Source organism: Hippocampus zosterae, chromosome 9 (genome assembly GCF_025434085.1).
Source record: "Hippocampus zosterae strain Florida chromosome 9, ASM2543408v3, whole genome shotgun sequence".
In the NCBI taxonomy this organism is placed as follows: Eukaryota; Metazoa; Chordata; class Actinopteri; order Syngnathiformes; family Syngnathidae; genus Hippocampus; species Hippocampus zosterae.
The window spans coordinates 7,488,754-7,506,640 of NC_067459.1; the positions used below are offsets into that span (position 1 = coordinate 7,488,754).

Consider the following 17,887-nt stretch of genomic DNA (forward strand, 5'->3'; position numbering starts at 1 on the left):
TTGTGCTCACCTAACAATAGAAAGCACCGATTCGAGTTTACTTTCGGCCAGAAACACCTTATTTCTCAAGTGAGGCAATAATTTGAGATTCTATATGCACTTTGAACAAAACTTTACTATGACTGAATCGTATAGAATTTAATTTGTATGAATAGGGGTCACATAAACGAACTCCAACGCAAACAAAATGAGCACTTTCTTGCTTCTACCATTGACCCAATTATTTCAACATGCACACCTGCATTTTTACAGGAGTCAAACCTGACGCACCTTTCTTGATAAACCTGAAAGGAATTACAACACAATAATTTTCTAGATTCTAACATTTCAAATAACAAGCAAAATGTTTCATGTGTAAGGCAGTATGAACATGTAGAAGCACATTTGGAAGATTGCAATAAAACATAGTCCTGCATAAGCGTTTGTATGCCTTTTTCTGCAGCAGAATACTTTCTTATACAATGAATAGAATGGCAAGATATGAAGGTCAGGGGCTCACGATCGTTACCACTTTGTGAAATTCATTATTTACAGCAGTGTCACATTTTGTAAACATTAAGATAAGTCAAAGTTATCAAAGTCAACGTCAACATGACTTGCACTGAAGGCCTTTTTTAAGAGCCAAGCCCCGTCAAGCTATTCATTCCATTGGCGGAACCGTTTAAAAGATCGCTTTGTGGTCCAATGTCAGTGGGATAAAACTAGCCAATAGACGCCGTGTAGGCAAACTAGCGAGGCGTTGATTGGTTATCTACAGGCGAAAGGGCGAACTTGCGGGAGTCATACTGAAATGTAAAGCGAGCCATCAATGGAAATTTCCACTCCATCTGTTGAACTTCTCAAGTCAGCGCCATAGTCTTCACAGACCTCTCAGAAATTTAACGTCGCCGGCTATTAAAAAATTGAGAAAGACTACGCGCAGGCTTATTTAGGTGAGTTGGTTATTTCACATCATTTAACGTGTATTTGTACGTTCTTTGTGGGAGTATTTTGCGTCAGTTTTCACGGACGCTCTTCTGCTTGCCAATGGTAACAATTAGTAAAGTGGAATGCTTGTACCACTCCGGACTTATTTTTTTTCTCGTATACGTGTACGGTTACTGCTCATACTTCTTAAAGTGATGATAGTTTACCGATGCAAGATCCAATGTTTTTGATACATTTAGTCAATATTACCGATTTTTTTAATTGAGCAGCGTAAAGCTAAATTAAAGCTAACTAACTGTAGAGCCAAACAATGAAAAGCGTATATGTGAAAGCGTTTATTCGAGTTTTGTCAGGCTGTAGAATAGAAAGGTTCTTTTTCCTTTCAGACTCTTTGCGACCTTTTTGCTCTTCTGGAATGTTAAAATGAAAGAATGCCCACGGTTTGTGAACCGTGACGTCACGGGATCCTGAATTTGAAGAGACTCCTTTCCGTTCTCCATCAAAAACTGCGCTCGCGCAATTAGTGCAAAAGAACGGTTGACCGGTTGTTAAACAGGGAAGATCAGTTTGGTTTATATTGAGTAGTGATGCCTCGCAGTTTATTGTACTGGTGTGCAAATCGAAGCAGAACGGGGTTTTTAAAACATCTTAATTGCAAGAGTATACCGGCTGTTTGAAAACCCCCGAAGAGCCGGTGGTTGTGGGCTCAAAGAGTGGACCAAGAATATGATCAGGTGTTCCTGCGTTTGCGGTGCTCATTTCATTTCGGGTAAATTATCGTGGCCATGTGTTCTAACTTGATCTCTATGTCTTGAAACGTTGAGAAAGTGGTCAGGAAATGTGAAATAATGGCCAGGTGTCTTTACTATTACAAGTTAGTAACTGATACTTAACTCATTTAGCTCTGAGCTTCCGTGCACACCCGCTCAAGTAATTAAAGCTCTTAATTCGTTGGCATGTGACTGTGATGTCTATGTTATTCGTTTCCCACTGGACATCCGAGAATAACCCGGCAACATAAACGTGGCTAGCTCATGATGTTTGGCTTACGTGTACATGTGTGACAATTGACTCGTTTCCACCGTATTTTTTTTTTTTTTTTTTTTGTGCTGCCAATTTAGTGTGATCACGTTGCGCCGGTCTGTTTTGCGCTCCTCTCAGAAAATGCGCCCTTATTTGTTGAAAATGTGTTTTCCGCCTCAGTTTTTAGATGTGACGTACAGTAATCTTTGTCGCCTCGTTTTTAATTTGATGATATCTCTATGTTGATGGCACTCACAGCGAGAATAACTAATTTTTGTAATCGGCCAAAAAGTGTTGAAAGCTAACTTACTTTCTTAAATCGACCCATCACACCTAATTTGGAGGTAATTGGGGACATACAATGTTTCATCCAACTTGTGCAATGCAGAAGAAAGTGATGAGGTAGCGCGTTATCTGTTATCTCAAACCGCAGCCTTTCTGCACCTCTGATGCCTCTCACTTTCATTTACAAACATGGAAAGGGTCTTTAAGCAGTAGGTTGTATCAACTACACCAGTGCTGAACTTGAGTGTGCCACCATATAAGTAACTCCTGACTTATGTTATCTTCTCAGAACTCTGCATTGATTTTTGATTGGCCGTTCAAATATACATCTTTAATTCAAAGTCATCATGTCTCAGCAGCACATCAGGTATGTACGTTTTAAAAATGAACAGTATATTTGGCTTAACGTAATAGCTAGTTTTTAGATATTTCTTCAAATTATTTTTCTTTCTCTGTGCAGCCTCCCAGCCAAGCTCATCAATGGCGGCATCGCCGGCATTGTTGGCGTCACTTGCGTCTTCCCCATTGACTTGGCAAAGACGAGGTTACAAAACCAGAGACGGGGAAAGCAGGTCTACAAGAGCATGTGAGTAGTCATGCATAAGCTTGCACAATATACATTCCCAGGGCATTATACACCCTGCTGTGGCCTGTTTTTGAAAGGCATGCGCAATTGACTGTGAGTGGGAGCAATTCCTGAAATTCCATGTTTTACATTCTGCCCTGGGGTAGCTCTTGTGTTACGTGGCCATTCTAGTTGAGGCAAATATGTCTTGACCAGCACAGGTGGAGGTCTGACTTACTGCGGATAGACAATGAGACTTGGCACTCTAAATACCACCATAAGAGTTTGAGTTTGTTGTTTCACCTGAACCATACAGTGTAAATCCAACCATGGTGTGATGGCAAGAAATGTCACTTTTCAATTACCGGTTTTCTGTCTTATGCCCAAGGTTATTGTGTACAATATTTGATCAATCTTTGAATTCCTTTTTTTTTTTTTTAAAGGATGGACTGCCTTGTGAAAACAGTTCGATCGGAGGGCTACTTTGGCATGTATAGAGGTAAAATTCCAAATATAATGATTACAATGACTAGAAATGCTCAAAGAGGATTTATTTTAAAGAGAGGGTAAGATCGGGACGTGTTGTTTAATATGACTGGCTACAGGGTAATATTTTTCTGACAGTGGAATCTCCAAAGTTGAATGCCAAAGTTGAAAAACCGCATGATTTGGGGCTCAGAACGTCATCTGTGACAAGTCTTGTGAGACCTTATCTGCTCAGCAAGCGGCAAAAGGATTTACATCCTTGGGCCCCTTGTTCCAGGCATAAGTCCAGCGCAAAGTGTTATCTAACTGTGCACATAGGTGGAGTTTTCTTTCTTTGGTATTTGGCTAGATTTTGCGCCAGTAGTATTCACAAATGCGGTAAAGTTGCCTCTACAAATAGTCAAGGGTAAAGACACGGCTACAAATGCCGAATTGTTCCTTTGACACACACATTTTTAAGCTCGGCCATATAGCCTGCTTCGGCTTTATTCATGATTACTATATGTATGTGTGTGCGTTTGTGTTTAACTTGCGTCCTCAGGCGCCAGCGATAACGAATACAAAGTTTAGCAAGTTCGGGTTCAACCCATCATTTAATCACCCCAAAGGTATCATAGTTTTCACACCTTGCGCGAGCCTGTCCTCTGGGTTTGGGCACGTGATATTCCGGGTTCTACAAATTTTCAACAGCTGAAGCCATTATAGGTTAGCATCCGGCTGCTTCGTTCAGTATGAAAAAAAATGCGCATGTCGGTTAGCAGTAATTTTCTTTCAGATTTATAATACAGACGTTTTCTTTATACCTCAATACGGGCTTGAAATGTTATGTAAAATATCATTGTTAGAGGCAGTACAAATTAAGCAATGTATAAATAATGTAAATGACTTTGGATTCTGTTCTAAAGGAATATAATGGAATATAAAATAAAATATAGTCTGGGATTGTTTGACTTTGGAGGTTCCACTGCCTTATTTAATTCAAGGCTTCATCTTGTTAGTAACGAGGCTGAAGCAAGTGTATTTTCAGTCCACCGTTTACTACATTAACAAAATAAATGTGGCTGTTTGTAGACAAGGCCATAACCATTCCTATGTTAATTATAGCAGCAGTGCTGCCAGAATGGAAAAAAAACTGACAAGGCTTTTAAATGATTGTTCGATGCCTTGAAAATTAAAGTCGTTGTAGAGTTTGATGAGAAAAAATCGGGGCCCTTATGTTGTGGGTCTCTGCTTGTGTGAGGAATGCTGTTTGTTTGCATCTGTGTTTTTCATATTACAGACATGGGTCCCCCTGGGATATTGAAGGCTAGCCGATAAGGCGCAGCCACGCTGGAGGCAAACCATTAATGGTTCTTACAATATTGCTCTATTCCAAACTACAGGCACATATGTTGTTTTTTGCCATCTTTACTTGTCCTTTTGTGTCAACTCCTTGTCAGTAACATCCGTGCTGCTCCTTCACTTTCCGGACTTCTGGAGCGTGCTTTCGGGACTTTTTGCTCGATCTTGCAAATGACTTGTGAAACTCACAGTGGTCCATTTTCAAGTTTGGCCAAAAATCTGATCACGCGCCATTCATTGTCTGTTTGTCTTTTCTTTTCACAAACATGTTTTTATTTTGTCTTGTCGGCTGATTCTTTTCTCCTTCGTGTCTTTCACTGTCTCCATCGGCATCTCTGTATTCTCTTTTCAGCATTATGGCTTTGTTTTATTTGGCTCCTCCCTTATTTTCTCTTTGTATTTTCCTCGACTCTGTCCTTATGGCTCAAACTTCTCTGTTTAATTAGCCTCATATATGACTCTTAACAGTCTACTGTTGTAATGATAATGGTGGGGAATGCATGTACAAAGTCAAAGGTGACAGCTCGATTTTTTTGTCTCATAAGGCGCCGCTGTGAATTTGACTCTCGTCACACCCGAGAAGGCCATAAAGCTGGCCGCCAATGACTTTTTCCGACACCACTTTGCGAAAAATGGGTGAGTTTTTGAGCACCGCTCAGAATTGAGGCTAATTGATTCATTATGGAGACTGACTGTTGGTTGCTTTTGTTTGAAGTCAAGGTCTGACAGTGTTCAAAGAGATGCTGTCTGGCTGCGGCGCGGGCATGTGTCAAGTCATTGTCACCACACCCATGGAAATGCTCAAGATACAGTTGCAGGACGCCGGCAGAATTGGTAAGCGCATGTTTATTGGGCAATAGGAAACACTTTCAAGTACTATGGAATAACATGTTTTATGGGATGTTCTGTAAAAAAAGCAGAAACATCTGATGTGATTAAACAATCTCATTTGCGTCACAAAACCTCCTCAAAGGCGTTTTCCTGCCACTGCATTCATGTTGAATTGGTGTAAATAGTGGTGTTGTTTTGCTTGTCACTGTAGTTGCCGAGCAACAAAAGCCAGTCATCACGTCTTCCTCCAAGCTTGTGGCCACCAATCCACTACTGAGTCGCTCCTACAACTCGGGAACTGTGACCGCGCTGGCCACGCCACGGCCCGTGTCGGCAACGCAGATCGCCAGGGAGCTCCTCCGCACGCAGGGCATCCAGGGGCTCTACAAAGGCCTTGGGGCCACGCTCATGAGGTAAGATCTCTGCCGTCCTCTCCAAACATATTCATTTCACATGTGTCTTCCAGTCTAACATGTCTTCTGTTGCTCCTTAGGGATGTCCCCTTCTCAGTGGTCTACTTCCCTTTGTTCGCCAACCTTAACAGACTCGGCCAGCCGAGTGCTGACCAGTCGTCACCTTTCTACTGGGCTTTCCTCTCAGGTTGCGCAGCAGGCTCCACTGCCGCAGTGGTCGTCAACCCCTGTGATGGTGAGGGCTCATCATCAAAATTTCCGAAATTAGCCTAGTAGGAATATTGTCCCTTAATGTGTTAGCTTTTGTTGCTTTCCAGTGGTGAAGACCAGACTTCAGTCACTAAATAAGGGCTCGGCTGAGGAGGCTTACAGCGGAGTCGTCGACTGTGTCAGGTGAGACTTGGAGACTGTAGTTTTTATAGACTGTGAATGTGAGCTTGAGTGTAAAAACGGACACGCCATAATTCTCCTGCTGAGGCAAGCCTACTTTAGCGAGCGAAATTTTGCAAACCGCATTACGCGATGATTTGATGACTAGAGGGCATTTTCTGTTGCACCGGCACAAGTATTTGACGGGCGGCGTGAGGATTCACTCACTGACATGAATGATTGGGTTGGAAGATTGTCTCCCAAGTGTCCACATGACGGCAGCGAACTTTTGATCCTGCCCAACTTTACATAATTTACCTTTGAAGGTCTGCTTGCAGTTAATTATCAACGTTCCTTGTATGCTTCAATGTTGTGCATGGGCTCCAGGGAGTTCTTATCTGATTACGCGATTTCAAACACAGCGCCTGGTGCGCACTCTGATTTTCGAGGGAATGAGAGTCGACTGTGTTGACTGCTCACAAATTCCCGTTTCCGAACACGCTCGTCTGAGAAAACCAAAAGAAATAAAACTCCACGCATGCGTGCAAGTCGACTGTGCTGTGTGCTAAACTTGTGCTGGGCGTGAAAATATTGCAATATGTTTTTCATACATTCCATTTTTTATACACCCTGTTTAAAGGACATTGAAGATTATTTTTATCATTGAAAAAGTTTACAACTGTCTAAATAAAAGGTAGCTGACGTTCTTCTGTCAGAAAGGACAAAGAATTGTATACCTGCATGTTTCATTAGGACTTCAACAATTTCTCCATAAGGACTCATTTGACTGCAGACTCGCACACCACAGGTATAGACATAAGTTGGTGCAATGGTGGCGAGATGGAAATAATGCACACTAACAGAATGTCCAAAAATTGGGGTCATTCCACACAAAAAAAAGTACAGTGCGTAACGTCACAATCCAGGAACACAAGGTGGTCGAAGATAAACGCAGCTGCCAGTGCACTTTCAATCACTTTTTATTAGACCAATTGTAGCAACAAGTCTCTCGCCAGGGTTTGCCCAAAAACAAAATGCATTCAAAGTCACAGATACAACAGTGACGAACGTGAGGATGGGGAGCCAAGTGGGACAATCATAGTACCTGCACTTCACATGAACATTTTGTATTGGCATTGGTTAACTCATACAACGCAAATTTGTATTGGATTTACTCAAGGGTAGAATACTTCATTTTAAAACTATTTGATAGCTGCTGCCCTTTTTAAATGACTTGATGCTCCTTTGTGCCCACAGCAAAATCCTGCGCAAGGAGGGACCGGCCGCCTTCATGAAAGGCGCCGGCTGCCGAGCCCTGGTCATGGCGCCTCTGTTTGGCATCGCCCAGGTCATGTACTTCGTCGGCGTGGGCGAGTACATCCTAGACAACTCCCCTCTCAGTGTCCTATCGCCGTAAGAGGTCCTCGCCACCTGAGCAGGGGGACCACTTGGAGCCAAGAAGGATGGCCGCAACTGGCAGCTACGTTCAGTATCAGTTTACATCCATGCAAAGAGGAAGAAGAGTTGTGTTGCACTTGAAACACTTTTGTGGCTTAACTCTCGCCCTCGGCCCGCGTTGGCACTGTGACGACCATCAGCCTTACTCAAGAGGAGTTGAGAGAGGCAGAGCTATTTCATTTTCAGTGTTTTTCTGTTTCTCCGTTATGTAGTTACTTTGAGTGAAGTCTTGCCTTCACATGATCATTTCAGTGTGAAGGGCTTTGTTACCACCACATCACTGTGTGTGCGTGTGTCTGTGAAGATGTGTGTTTTGTCCACATTCATTTGCACGAACCTTCATCCTGCCGCGATGCCTTCGTGGGGAAAAAAATTACACTACAATAACTTTTTGTACACTGTATGAATACCCATGCATTATTAAATGCAATCTACTTGCTTTTGTTGTTTCATTTATTTGAATGATTGCACACAATTACAATGCAACACATTTTGAACTAAATACACTTTTCTGTTTTTATTGGCACACCCAAAATAATGTACAGTGCATTCACAATTACAGTACTTAACTAAATGTTTAAAAAGATGGTTAAAACCTCTATTATACTTTAAAAGTACAAAGATTGGTTGGTGCTGAGTCGCAGTAGTATAAACACATTCAAATAAATTTCCACAACACTTATATGAGGGTCACAGAGAGCTGGTGGCTTACATCCCTGGACTGGTTGCTAGCCAATCGCAGGGCTCATGTATGAAGACACACCCACTTCCTCACCTATGGGCAATTAAAAAAAAAAACTATCTTGTCATTTGCGAGGAAGCCGAATAGTCTGGAGATAATCCGCGCAAGTACGGCAGACGCATGCAAAGTTGAGGTTTGAACCCGGTACCTCAAAATAATTTACCGTGCTTAATCACAATTAAAACACTTTTAATAAAAACGGTCACTTGCACAAGGCTTGTCCAGTAGGCACGAACAGTATGCAGTACATTCTACATCAGGTGTAGGGAACTCCGGTTTCTCGAAAAGCCAAATCCTGTCTGTTTTAGAGCCCTCTTGACTTCAACACACCTGATTCAAAAGATCAGCTCATCAGCAAGCTCTGTAGAGACCTGAAATGAACACGGACAATTGAATCAGGTATGTTGGAGTATCGGGAGGGATCTAAAACAGGCAGGATATGGCTCTCGAGGAACCGGAGTTCCCTCCCCCCGTTCTACATGAAGTCAGGCTTACAAAAAGGCAGGCTAGGCCTCCAAAACAACGAGGCACACAGTATGTAGGACATGCAAAGACACGTCCATATTTCCAGCAGGAATGTCACAGAAGCGTGCCACAAGCAGAGAGCGTGTGTTATATGCAAAGGTGAGGTGAGGAGTGGAGGGACAAGTCCAACCAGGTCGGATGATTGAAGACTATATAACCTCCCTGCTGTTCCGGATGGCACAACACAGCACCATGCTGAAAATCATCCCTAGGATCTGAAATCACACACACACACACACACACACACACGCACACACATTGCAAATCTCCAGTGGCTACTTTGCTGACACGCAATCATTACACACACCATTACTCCTCCGATGCCAATCCCGACGTAGCCGATGACATGCAGCTTGTTGTTGAAGAAATTTGTGATCGCGCTCAAACAGTCCTGGAATGACATTGAACAAATCATTAGGTAGACCTACACGTATACTCTTATAGGCTCCAGCTCACACACAACCGCCCAAATCAAGACAAGTGCTGTGTATAGATGGGTTCCTAATAATTTGACCACCTCAAACAAACTACGTATCGACAACATTTCAATCTCGGAGCGCCATCTTGTGGACATAATTACTGAGCTTCACTTTACCTGAGTGTCTTCTGGGGCATCAGCACACAGGCCAGATTTGACCGCCGACGTTGAGCCCCCACAGCAGTTGAGCTGCAAATCAGATAGTTGTTGTTGTTTTTTTTAATATATATATATTTTTATGTATTTAAATGTCTACAATTTTGATTGGAAAAAGATGACTCACAGTTTTGTGGTAAATTTGTGCAATGGCAGTTGTGTTGGGATTGGATGCATCACTGATGGAGCTGCTGTAGAATTTTTGCACCTCCTCGACGATCTGGTTGAATATTAATAATAATAATAATAATAATACATTTTATTTATAAGCGCCTTTCAAGACACCCAAGGACACTTTACAATAACAAAAAACACAAAACAATACAATACGGCAATGCTGCAATATTATGCAGGTTAAAATATGGTTGGAAGGAATTTTTTGTTCAATTCAAAGAGTAAAATTCATGAATTAACTCCAGATTGATTAAACACATGGCAAAATAATTTCCAGTAGACCAATTGCTTCCAAATTGTCTTTCTTAATCATTATATTGTTTGTTGCAGCCAAGACATGGAAGTGATTCAACACCCACACTTTTTCCGGGGACCGAGCTTAAGACCCAAATATTCCCAGTAAAAGTGTACTTTTCCTGCTGTTATCAATATGTAGAGAGGTTGCTCAACTTGCAGAGCTTTTTTATTTGTTGTACCTGCTCCTTGTTGATGAATCCAAACACACCACCTGCAATCTCTGCAGCGAAAATGATCAAGAGGCAGGCAAAGAACTGCAAAAGAGACATTATTAATAATTGTGTTCCTTTTAATTCTCACACACTGAAAACAAACATTTGTAAATGATTAAATGTAAACATATTGTATTTAAAAGTTAAATACAACTGAATTGTACTTAAATTATAAATACAAGTTTCATCCACTTTCACATGCACAGTAAACACTTAAATTCAGTGATTCTTGCCACACTTTCAGATTCACTGACCTAAATCACATAAACTTGCGATTAAACTTACCGAGGCGAGAAGGCACTGAGATTCCCGAACGGCCCCGAAACAACCAAAGAAGCCAACGAGCATCATTAAACTGCCTGCACCAAGGAGAATGTACACAGCTGCGGAAACAAGCACACGCGTGGCGTGATTGACACATGTGACACATAAAAAAATCTGATTTGTGAAACAAGCTTCAGTCAAACGCAAAAATCGGTTTCAAATACACAATCGGAATCAGATTCTGATTTGCATCATAGGAAACAAATTCCGTTCTCAATTTACAAAGGTAAATAAAATAAATTGCACGTTAAAAGCACTCATATTTTGTGGGCAAATTTGTAAATATCATTTGCTAAACAATCAAGCCAGCTGGAGTGACAGATCTCACATATTAGTTGCCATGACTTCTACTATTTCTTTTGGAGCGTGGCAAGTGTGTATCATAGTCACCTTTTTAAAATGTGGCATCAACCACAACAAGATTTACGATTGTATTTACAACATCCAAAGATGCAATCAAAAAACCAAACGCAAAATGCAACACCGCATTCTAGTAAGGAAAATCTCCATTTCAAACTAAAAAGAAAAACTTGTTATAAGTTGCGCAAATTTCATATTCAACTGGAACTCATTCATGTGTAACTTCACTGGAAAATCACTCATTCATTATTAAAAATCAAGTATACGGGGGATTTTAATGTTATGACACCATTAGTATGTGTACATCACCGACATTTAATAGTAAATAAAGATATATATATATATATATATATATATATGTATATGATGTATATATATATATATATATATATATATATATATCTTTATTTACTATTAAATGTCGGTGATGTATATATATACATGCTCTTTTGTTCTAATCAGCCTGTTAGCCACCACGTTAGCCTAGATCTGCATCATTAGCCTTTCTACTGAGATATCGTCACCTTCTCGAGTGTTGTAGTCCGGCTCCCTCCCTCCAGAGAGTGAGGGTTGCACAAATTTAATGAAGCCACGTGGGAGACCAGCAAGCTGTTGTTTTTCCTCAACAAAAGAGCTGACTGGGGGGACTAAAGAAGAGGCTGATGCTTGGTATCGCATAAAATGTATTATATAATAATCATAACCGTGAATTTCAATGTCTCGGGTGTGTTTTCCAGGCAAAGAATTTTAGTTGGATTTTAAGTGTTTTTTTTCTCCACAATATCATCGAGGAGGGACATTGGGGGAGACCATGTCAAACCATATGACGCACACACATGAAAGAAAAGGTCTCAATCTCAGCATCTGCGCTCAAAACAAAAGCCATAGAAGGTCTTTTTTTTTTTAAGAAAGCTCCATCCACACTGAAGGTGATGACTTTACTGTTTACGATATATTTCAGCCTTGAGCTGCTTATTATAATCATACAGCTCTGGGGCATTTGCAGCCATTTATGATGCTTTCAGGAGGAAGAGGGAATCAAATCAGAAACCCTATACAGTATTGTTGTGCCGTTATGCAGCAGAATGCAAGATTGTGCATTATAAGACACCATGATGCACCACATTGTAGTGCAAGTATATTGCTTATCGATCCACCAACATCCTATCTATCTATCTGGTATGCTATCCGCTGTGAAAGTGATTTGTCTGTGTTGAACATTTTTACTGAAAAGCATTTGTTTATATAACATGATTTTCATTCATTCGTTCGTTCGTTCGTTCGTTCGTTCGTTCGTTCGTTCGTTCGTTCGTTCGTTCGTTCGTTCGTTCGTTCGTTCGTTCGTTCATTCATTCATTCATTCATTAATCTTCCGAGCCGCTTGATCCTCACTAGGGTCGCGGGGGTGCTGGAGCCTATCCCCGTTGTCTTTGGGCAGTAGGCGGGGGAGACCCTGAATCGGTTGCCAGCCAATCGCAGGGCACACAGAAACGAACAACCATTCGCACTCACACTCACACCGAGGGACAATTTAGAGTGTTCAATCAGCCTGCTACGCATGTTTTTGGAATGTGGGAGGAAACCGGAGCACCCGGAGAAAACCCACGCAGGCCCGGGGAGAACATGCAAACTCCACACAGGGAGGCCGGAGCTGGAATCGAACCCGGTACCTCTGCACTGTGAAGCCGACGTGCTAACCACTGGACTACAGGGCTGCCCATAACATGATTTTGTACATTCTAAATGTGTGGTGTTAATATTTTATGATCCTCGCCATTTTATGTGCTTTGACACCATCTCGTGGCATTGATTTGCGAGTATAACCATTTTTCTGGCGGGTGAGTGGGTTTGTTAATTATTCGCGGATTATTAATCGTGGAAAAGCGACAATGTGGAAAAACAAGGATTTTGGTGCACTATAAACATAGTTTACACTCTTGTGCTATGGCAAACAGCGATGCACCCCTTATGCATTGTGTAAGACTGTTTGGTAACACCAAGCAGATTATTGATTACTATTATACTCAATTATGTTGGAGCATGGTGCACAATGTGGACCATATTGTACCATTTTCACTACCAGAGGGACGTTCAAGTACATACCGATGAAGAAAGTGTCGGGGGCATTGTTGCCTGTCAGCAGCTCCACTGTTTCTGGATCAAACCGCAGCCAAAGTCCTACGGCCAGAACCAACAAGCCGGATAACTGAGGGGGCAGAAAGTCATAAGTGTGGGATGGTGATGTGATGGTGTCGCAGTGTCATAAACCTTTCGGCAATGGATATATTGACACAAAAGTTGAAGCAACACATGTAGACATATAATATAACAAAATGACTATGATTACTGCAGTTTACTGAAGTATTTTGACTGGCTCCACATGCAAGGGACCCTCAAATACTTGTGGTTCGGCACCTGTAGATTCACTATTCGCAGAGTATTTGTTTCAATAAATAATAATTTTGTTTTATTTTTTTTGTCATTCCGACAGATTTTCGCTGTTCACAGGCCATCCTAATGCCTATCCCCTATCCACTGCCTGTATTATACTGCCCCCAGGTGGCCAATGCCCACACACCAGAACAAGTAGCACAATATCCATTAAAATTAATAAAAACGTGGCAAAAATTGGTTAATTCTTTTCATTCGACTTAACTCCATAATTGCTACACATTTTTCTGTACTACAATATGATAGAGTACTATTCTTCTGAATTAAAAGAGTTATTCTGGAAAGAATTAATCGCATTTCCTTACGTTTCATTGGGGAAAAGTGATTTGAGATACAAGTGCTGTGAGGTACATGCATAGTCACAGAACGAATTGAAGTTGTGTCTTTAATATTTCCCATGATGCACTTAGTCTACTAGCCATGCCAGGCTCACAAGCATGGGAGGGGCTATTTTTGAGGCGGTGACGCAACCCACCCCATTGCTCAACCCCCACAAAAATAAAACCCACCACCACAACCACATGAGTGCAGGTTCCGCCTCTTTTGGCGCCCGCCACAAGAGCTGTCGGTCCCATGAGCCCCTTGCAACAAAGAGCCGCTGTCTCCTTTTATGACACACAAGTTGTCATTCGACACAGCAGCTTTAAGTGTTTGGGAGTGCCTCAATCGAACTAAAACACTCTCCAGTCCATCACTAATGTTATTGAGAGCCAAAAGAAGAGCTGTATTCATTTAAAACCATAACAATGCTCAGTTTTGATTGGTATTTATTATTGTGATGAAAGCAACTATATCATAAAGATAACGAGATTTAGATTTTCTGAGGCCATTGCTGATTCCCAAATTTGGCAGATTATCTAGAAATGGATACAACTGGGAGCAGTGGCGCTAATTCCCAGGAGTGGCTGACCAACTAATATTACGCAAAAAGTGTGACAATAATTCCTCCAGGAAGTTGCAAAAGAACCTAGAACAACACCCAAAGAACTCTAGACCTCGCCGGGCTCAGTTCAGGGCAGTATTCAGGACTCCACTTTGAGAAAGACACTGGCCAAAAATGGCATCCATTGGAGAGTTCCCAGGCGAAAACCCTACTGTCCAAAAAGAACACAAAGCCATGTCCCACATTTGCCAAAAGACACCTTGATGATCCTCAAGACCTTTGGAAAAAATTCTGTGGACTGATGAGACAAAAATTGAACTTTTTGGAAGAAATGCAGCCTATTACATCTGGCATAAAAATGGCACAGAGTTTTTATGATATTTTAAGATTGATAAAAAGAACATTATGCAACAGTGAGGCATGGCGGTGGCAGTGTGATAGTCTGGGGCTGCTTTGCTACCTCAGGACTAGGAGAACTGGCTGTGATTGATGGGACAATGAATTTTGTTGTCTATCAGAAAATCCTGAAGGAGAATGTTCAAAAGGCAGTTTGCGCCCTCAAAATCAAGCGTTCTTGGATCATGCAGCAGGACAACGATCCGAAACACAGCAGCAAGTCCACCTCTGAATTGTTTTAAAAGAAACAATTTTTAAAAATTGAGGTTTTGGAGTGGCCATATCAAAGTCCGGATTTGAATCCAATTGATATGCTGCGGTCTGACCTTAAATGGGCAGTTCATGCTAGAAAACACTCCAATATGGTGGAGTTGAAGAAATTCTGTGAAGAAAATGTTTCCACAGAAATGTGAAAGACTCATCAACAATTATTGCAAACGGTAGATTTCAGTGATTGCTGCACTCACTTTTTTATAGAGGGTCAGAAAGGTTTGGAGTATTTTTTTTTTGTCCTTTAAAATATTTAATTGAATTGTCATTTGAAAACAGTGATATTACAATTGGCTTGATTATTTTAAATCTTTGTGTGTGATAGATATGCCCAAAAAAACAAAAAACAAAAAAAAAACAAATACAAACACACATATATATATATATATATATATATACTAGCTAGTTCGCCGCCCTCCGGGCGGCTCATCAGCTAGTTCCTGCGGAAGGCTGGTAAGGTGGTGGTTCGCCGCCCTCTGGGCGGCTCATCAGCTAGTTCCTGCGGAAGGCTGGTAAGGTGGGCCTTCGGCCCACAAAAGTGTTGTTGCTTGCTTCAACTTTTTGTTCATCTTCATTGCTTATTGTAAAAATAAAGAGATGTTTAGCTCTACTAAATAACTAACAATTTTATTGCAATGCTTGTGGGTAGAGAACATTTTTTCGCTAAGATGCCCGCGCGATCGTAGTGAGCCACTGCCTGAGCGGCGCAGTGGCGGCGCGCAGTGGCGGCGCGCAGTGGCGGCGCGCAGTGGCGGCGCGCAGTGGCGGCGCGCAGTGGCGGCGCGGTGAAGTAGGTACGTTTTGAAAACGGACAGACGGAAGGACAGACCGTATATATATATATATATATATATATATATATATATATATATATATATATATATATATATAATCCTCATCTCACCCCTCGGGTGGTGTCCGTCCCTCATTCAGCTCGGGTCCTCTACCAGAGGCCAGGAAGCTTGAGGGTTCTGCGCAGTATCCTTGCTGTTCCCAGCACTGCACATTTCTGGACTGAGATGTCCGATGTTGTTCCCGGGATCTGTTGCAACCACTCATCTAGTTTGGGGGTCACTGCCCCGAGTGCTCCGACCACCACAGGCACGACTGTCACCTTTACCTTCCAGGCTCTCTCCAGCTCCTCTCTGAGCCCTTGGTATTTCTCGAGTTTCTCGTGTTCCTTCTTTCTGATGTTTCCATCTCTTTGGACCGCTACATCCACTACAACGGCTTTCCTCTGCTCTTTATCTATGATCACGATATCTGGTTGGTTCGCTATTACCATCTTGTCAGTCTGGATCTAGAAGTCCCACAGGATCTTCGCTCTGTCATTCTCCACCACCTTCGGAGGTGTTTCCCATTTTGACCTTGGGGTTTCCAGTCCATACTCCGCACAGATGTTTCGGTAGACTATGCCAGCCACCTGGTTATGGTGTTCCATGTAGGCTTTCCCTGCCAGCATCTTACACCCTGCAGTTATGTGTTGGATCGTCTCAGGTGCCTCTTTGCACAACCTACACCTTGGGTCTTGTCTGGTGTGGTATATCTGGGCCTCGATGGCTATATATATATATATATATATATATATATATATATTCTTCTGTATATATTATTCTTTTGTGAATTAAAGGAGCACAATTATTTTTCTTTTTTGAATACTTAAAAAGGAAAACAAGCATGTATTAGTCTGGCAGAATTAAAGTTCAATGTATTTTTTTAAAATACCCCGCCAGGCAACATTGTTTTGAATTTAAGAGCATGAGAAAGGTTGTTTTTTTTTTGTTTTGTTTTTAAATTGAAAATGAAAATGGAAAACGAAGCGATGCTGAAACAAATGCAATGAATTTTCGGTGTATTATAATGAAAAGTGTAAAATAAAACCTGTGGAATTAAGTATATTATTTTAAAAATAATATACAGCATTACACCTGCAACAAAACAGGATGTTAGAGAAGTAAGCGAGCGCATAACTTGTCCTAATTGTCCAAAAGTAAGGAAAATGATGGTTGTTTGAGGCCGGAGGTGGCCTGAGCTGGTTCTATGCAGCATCAACATTATAAACAATGTTGACTGTAAACAACAACATAGTGCATCGCTAGCTCTTTCGGGAATTACACAATAAAGCGTAACCATGACAATGTACCATTTAAACGCACAGATTTCAGCATGCAGTTCATTCCCATTGGACGACTAAAAAAAATGATGATGTCATATCAATCAATAACACTGGTGCAAATGGACTCACCCAAAAGATGAAGTTGAACACGATGAGCAGATATTTCACGCATTTCATCCCCCCGTGCACTTTGCTCATGATTACCACTTGATTCGAGCCGAGTCGTGATGAGCGAGCCTCCTTTAACGCAAATAGACAACAAAACAGTACAGGACTCGCTGATGTGTGCGCCTCGTTCTCGCCGTGCACGTTCACGTCGTCGCGACCGCGATGGACCAGGGAGCGGGTGTGCGTGCACGCGACACCAACATCGCTCGCGAGCGGCCCCGCCCATACCCCCCCTCCCCTGCGGTCGTGTGGGAGCGTGCATGTGAGCGAGCACGCGTGTCTTTATGTGTGTGCCCACAAATACAGCACTAAACCCCAAAAATGGGAATATGTTGTTTTGTACAAAAAAAAAAAAACAGCACTCTGCCATTGTACTTTACAAAAACATACAGTAATAAAATAAGTGAATAGAACGTACAACGCATGGGCTTCTGCGGATCGATTTCATGCGTCAGTGTAAAAAAAATAAAAATATAAATGGACATTGTGCTCCTTTTGATGTCACTTGGAGGCAATATACAGTCACCTGCAAAAGTATTGAAACGGTAACGTCACTTCCCTTGTTTTTGTTGTGTAATGAAGACATTTGGATTTCAAATGAAAAGATAAAAATGAGAAAAAAAATCAGAAGTCCAGA

General features: G+C 41.7%; 2 protein-coding genes across 3 annotated transcripts; one reads left to right on the top strand and one right to left on the bottom strand.

Annotated features, from left to right (window-relative positions):
* The first annotated feature begins 768 nt into the window (after window positions 1-768).
* slc25a55a (solute carrier family 25 member 55a) lies at window positions 769-8,138 on the top strand. 2 transcript variants are annotated; one of them, XM_052075233.1, is made up of 10 exons: window positions 769-932; window positions 2,525-2,602; window positions 2,696-2,821; window positions 3,244-3,299; window positions 5,173-5,263; window positions 5,343-5,461; window positions 5,670-5,871; window positions 5,952-6,106; window positions 6,189-6,264; window positions 7,498-8,138. In XM_052075233.1, exons 2-10 carry the CDS (start codon window positions 2,583-2,585, stop codon window positions 7,655-7,657), a joined length of 1,005 nt encoding a protein of 334 aa, XP_051931193.1. In that variant the 5' UTR covers window positions 769-932; window positions 2,525-2,582; the 3' UTR covers window positions 7,658-8,138. The 2 variants fall into 2 exon arrangements, with proteins under 2 accessions (XP_051931193.1, XP_051931194.1); XM_052075234.1 differs by lacking the exon at window positions 769-932 and adding an exon at window positions 942-1,029.
* On the bottom strand, window positions 8,136-17,456 carry tspan2a (tetraspanin 2a). Its single transcript, XM_052075286.1, has 8 exons — window positions 17,212-17,456; window positions 13,070-13,172; window positions 10,568-10,665; window positions 10,250-10,324; window positions 9,727-9,819; window positions 9,561-9,632; window positions 9,273-9,356; window positions 8,136-9,180 (listed from the first exon to the last, which is right to left on the bottom strand). The coding sequence occupies exons 1-8, from the start codon at window positions 17,278-17,280 to the stop codon at window positions 9,115-9,117; spliced, it is 660 nt and encodes a 219-aa protein (XP_051931246.1). The 5' UTR covers window positions 17,281-17,456; the 3' UTR covers window positions 8,136-9,114.
* Window positions 17,457-17,887: the final 431 nt, after the last annotated feature.

Bases quoted from the DNA above. Each gene is read 5' to 3' on its own strand.
- tspan2a (XM_052075286.1), bottom strand. From the start codon at position 17,280: ATGAGCAAAGTGCACGGGGGGATGAAATGCGTGAAATATCTGCTCATC. The intron at 10,325-10,567 runs GTAAGTTTAATC...TCTCTTTTGCAG, and splicing joins CTCAGTGCCTTCTCGCCTCG to TTCTTTGCCTGCCTCTTGAT. The intron at 9,820-10,249 runs GTACAACAAATA...ATATTCAACCAG, and splicing joins GATTCATCAACAAGGAGCAG to ATCGTCGAGGAGGTGCAAAA.
- slc25a55a (XM_052075233.1), top strand. From the start codon at position 2,583: ATGTCTCAGCAGCACATCAG. The intron at 3,300-5,172 runs GTAAAATTCCAA...TTGTCTCATAAG, and splicing joins CTACTTTGGCATGTATAGAG to GCGCCGCTGTGAATTTGACT. The intron at 5,264-5,342 runs GTGAGTTTTTGA...TTTTGTTTGAAG, and splicing joins CACCACTTTGCGAAAAATGG to TCAAGGTCTGACAGTGTTCA.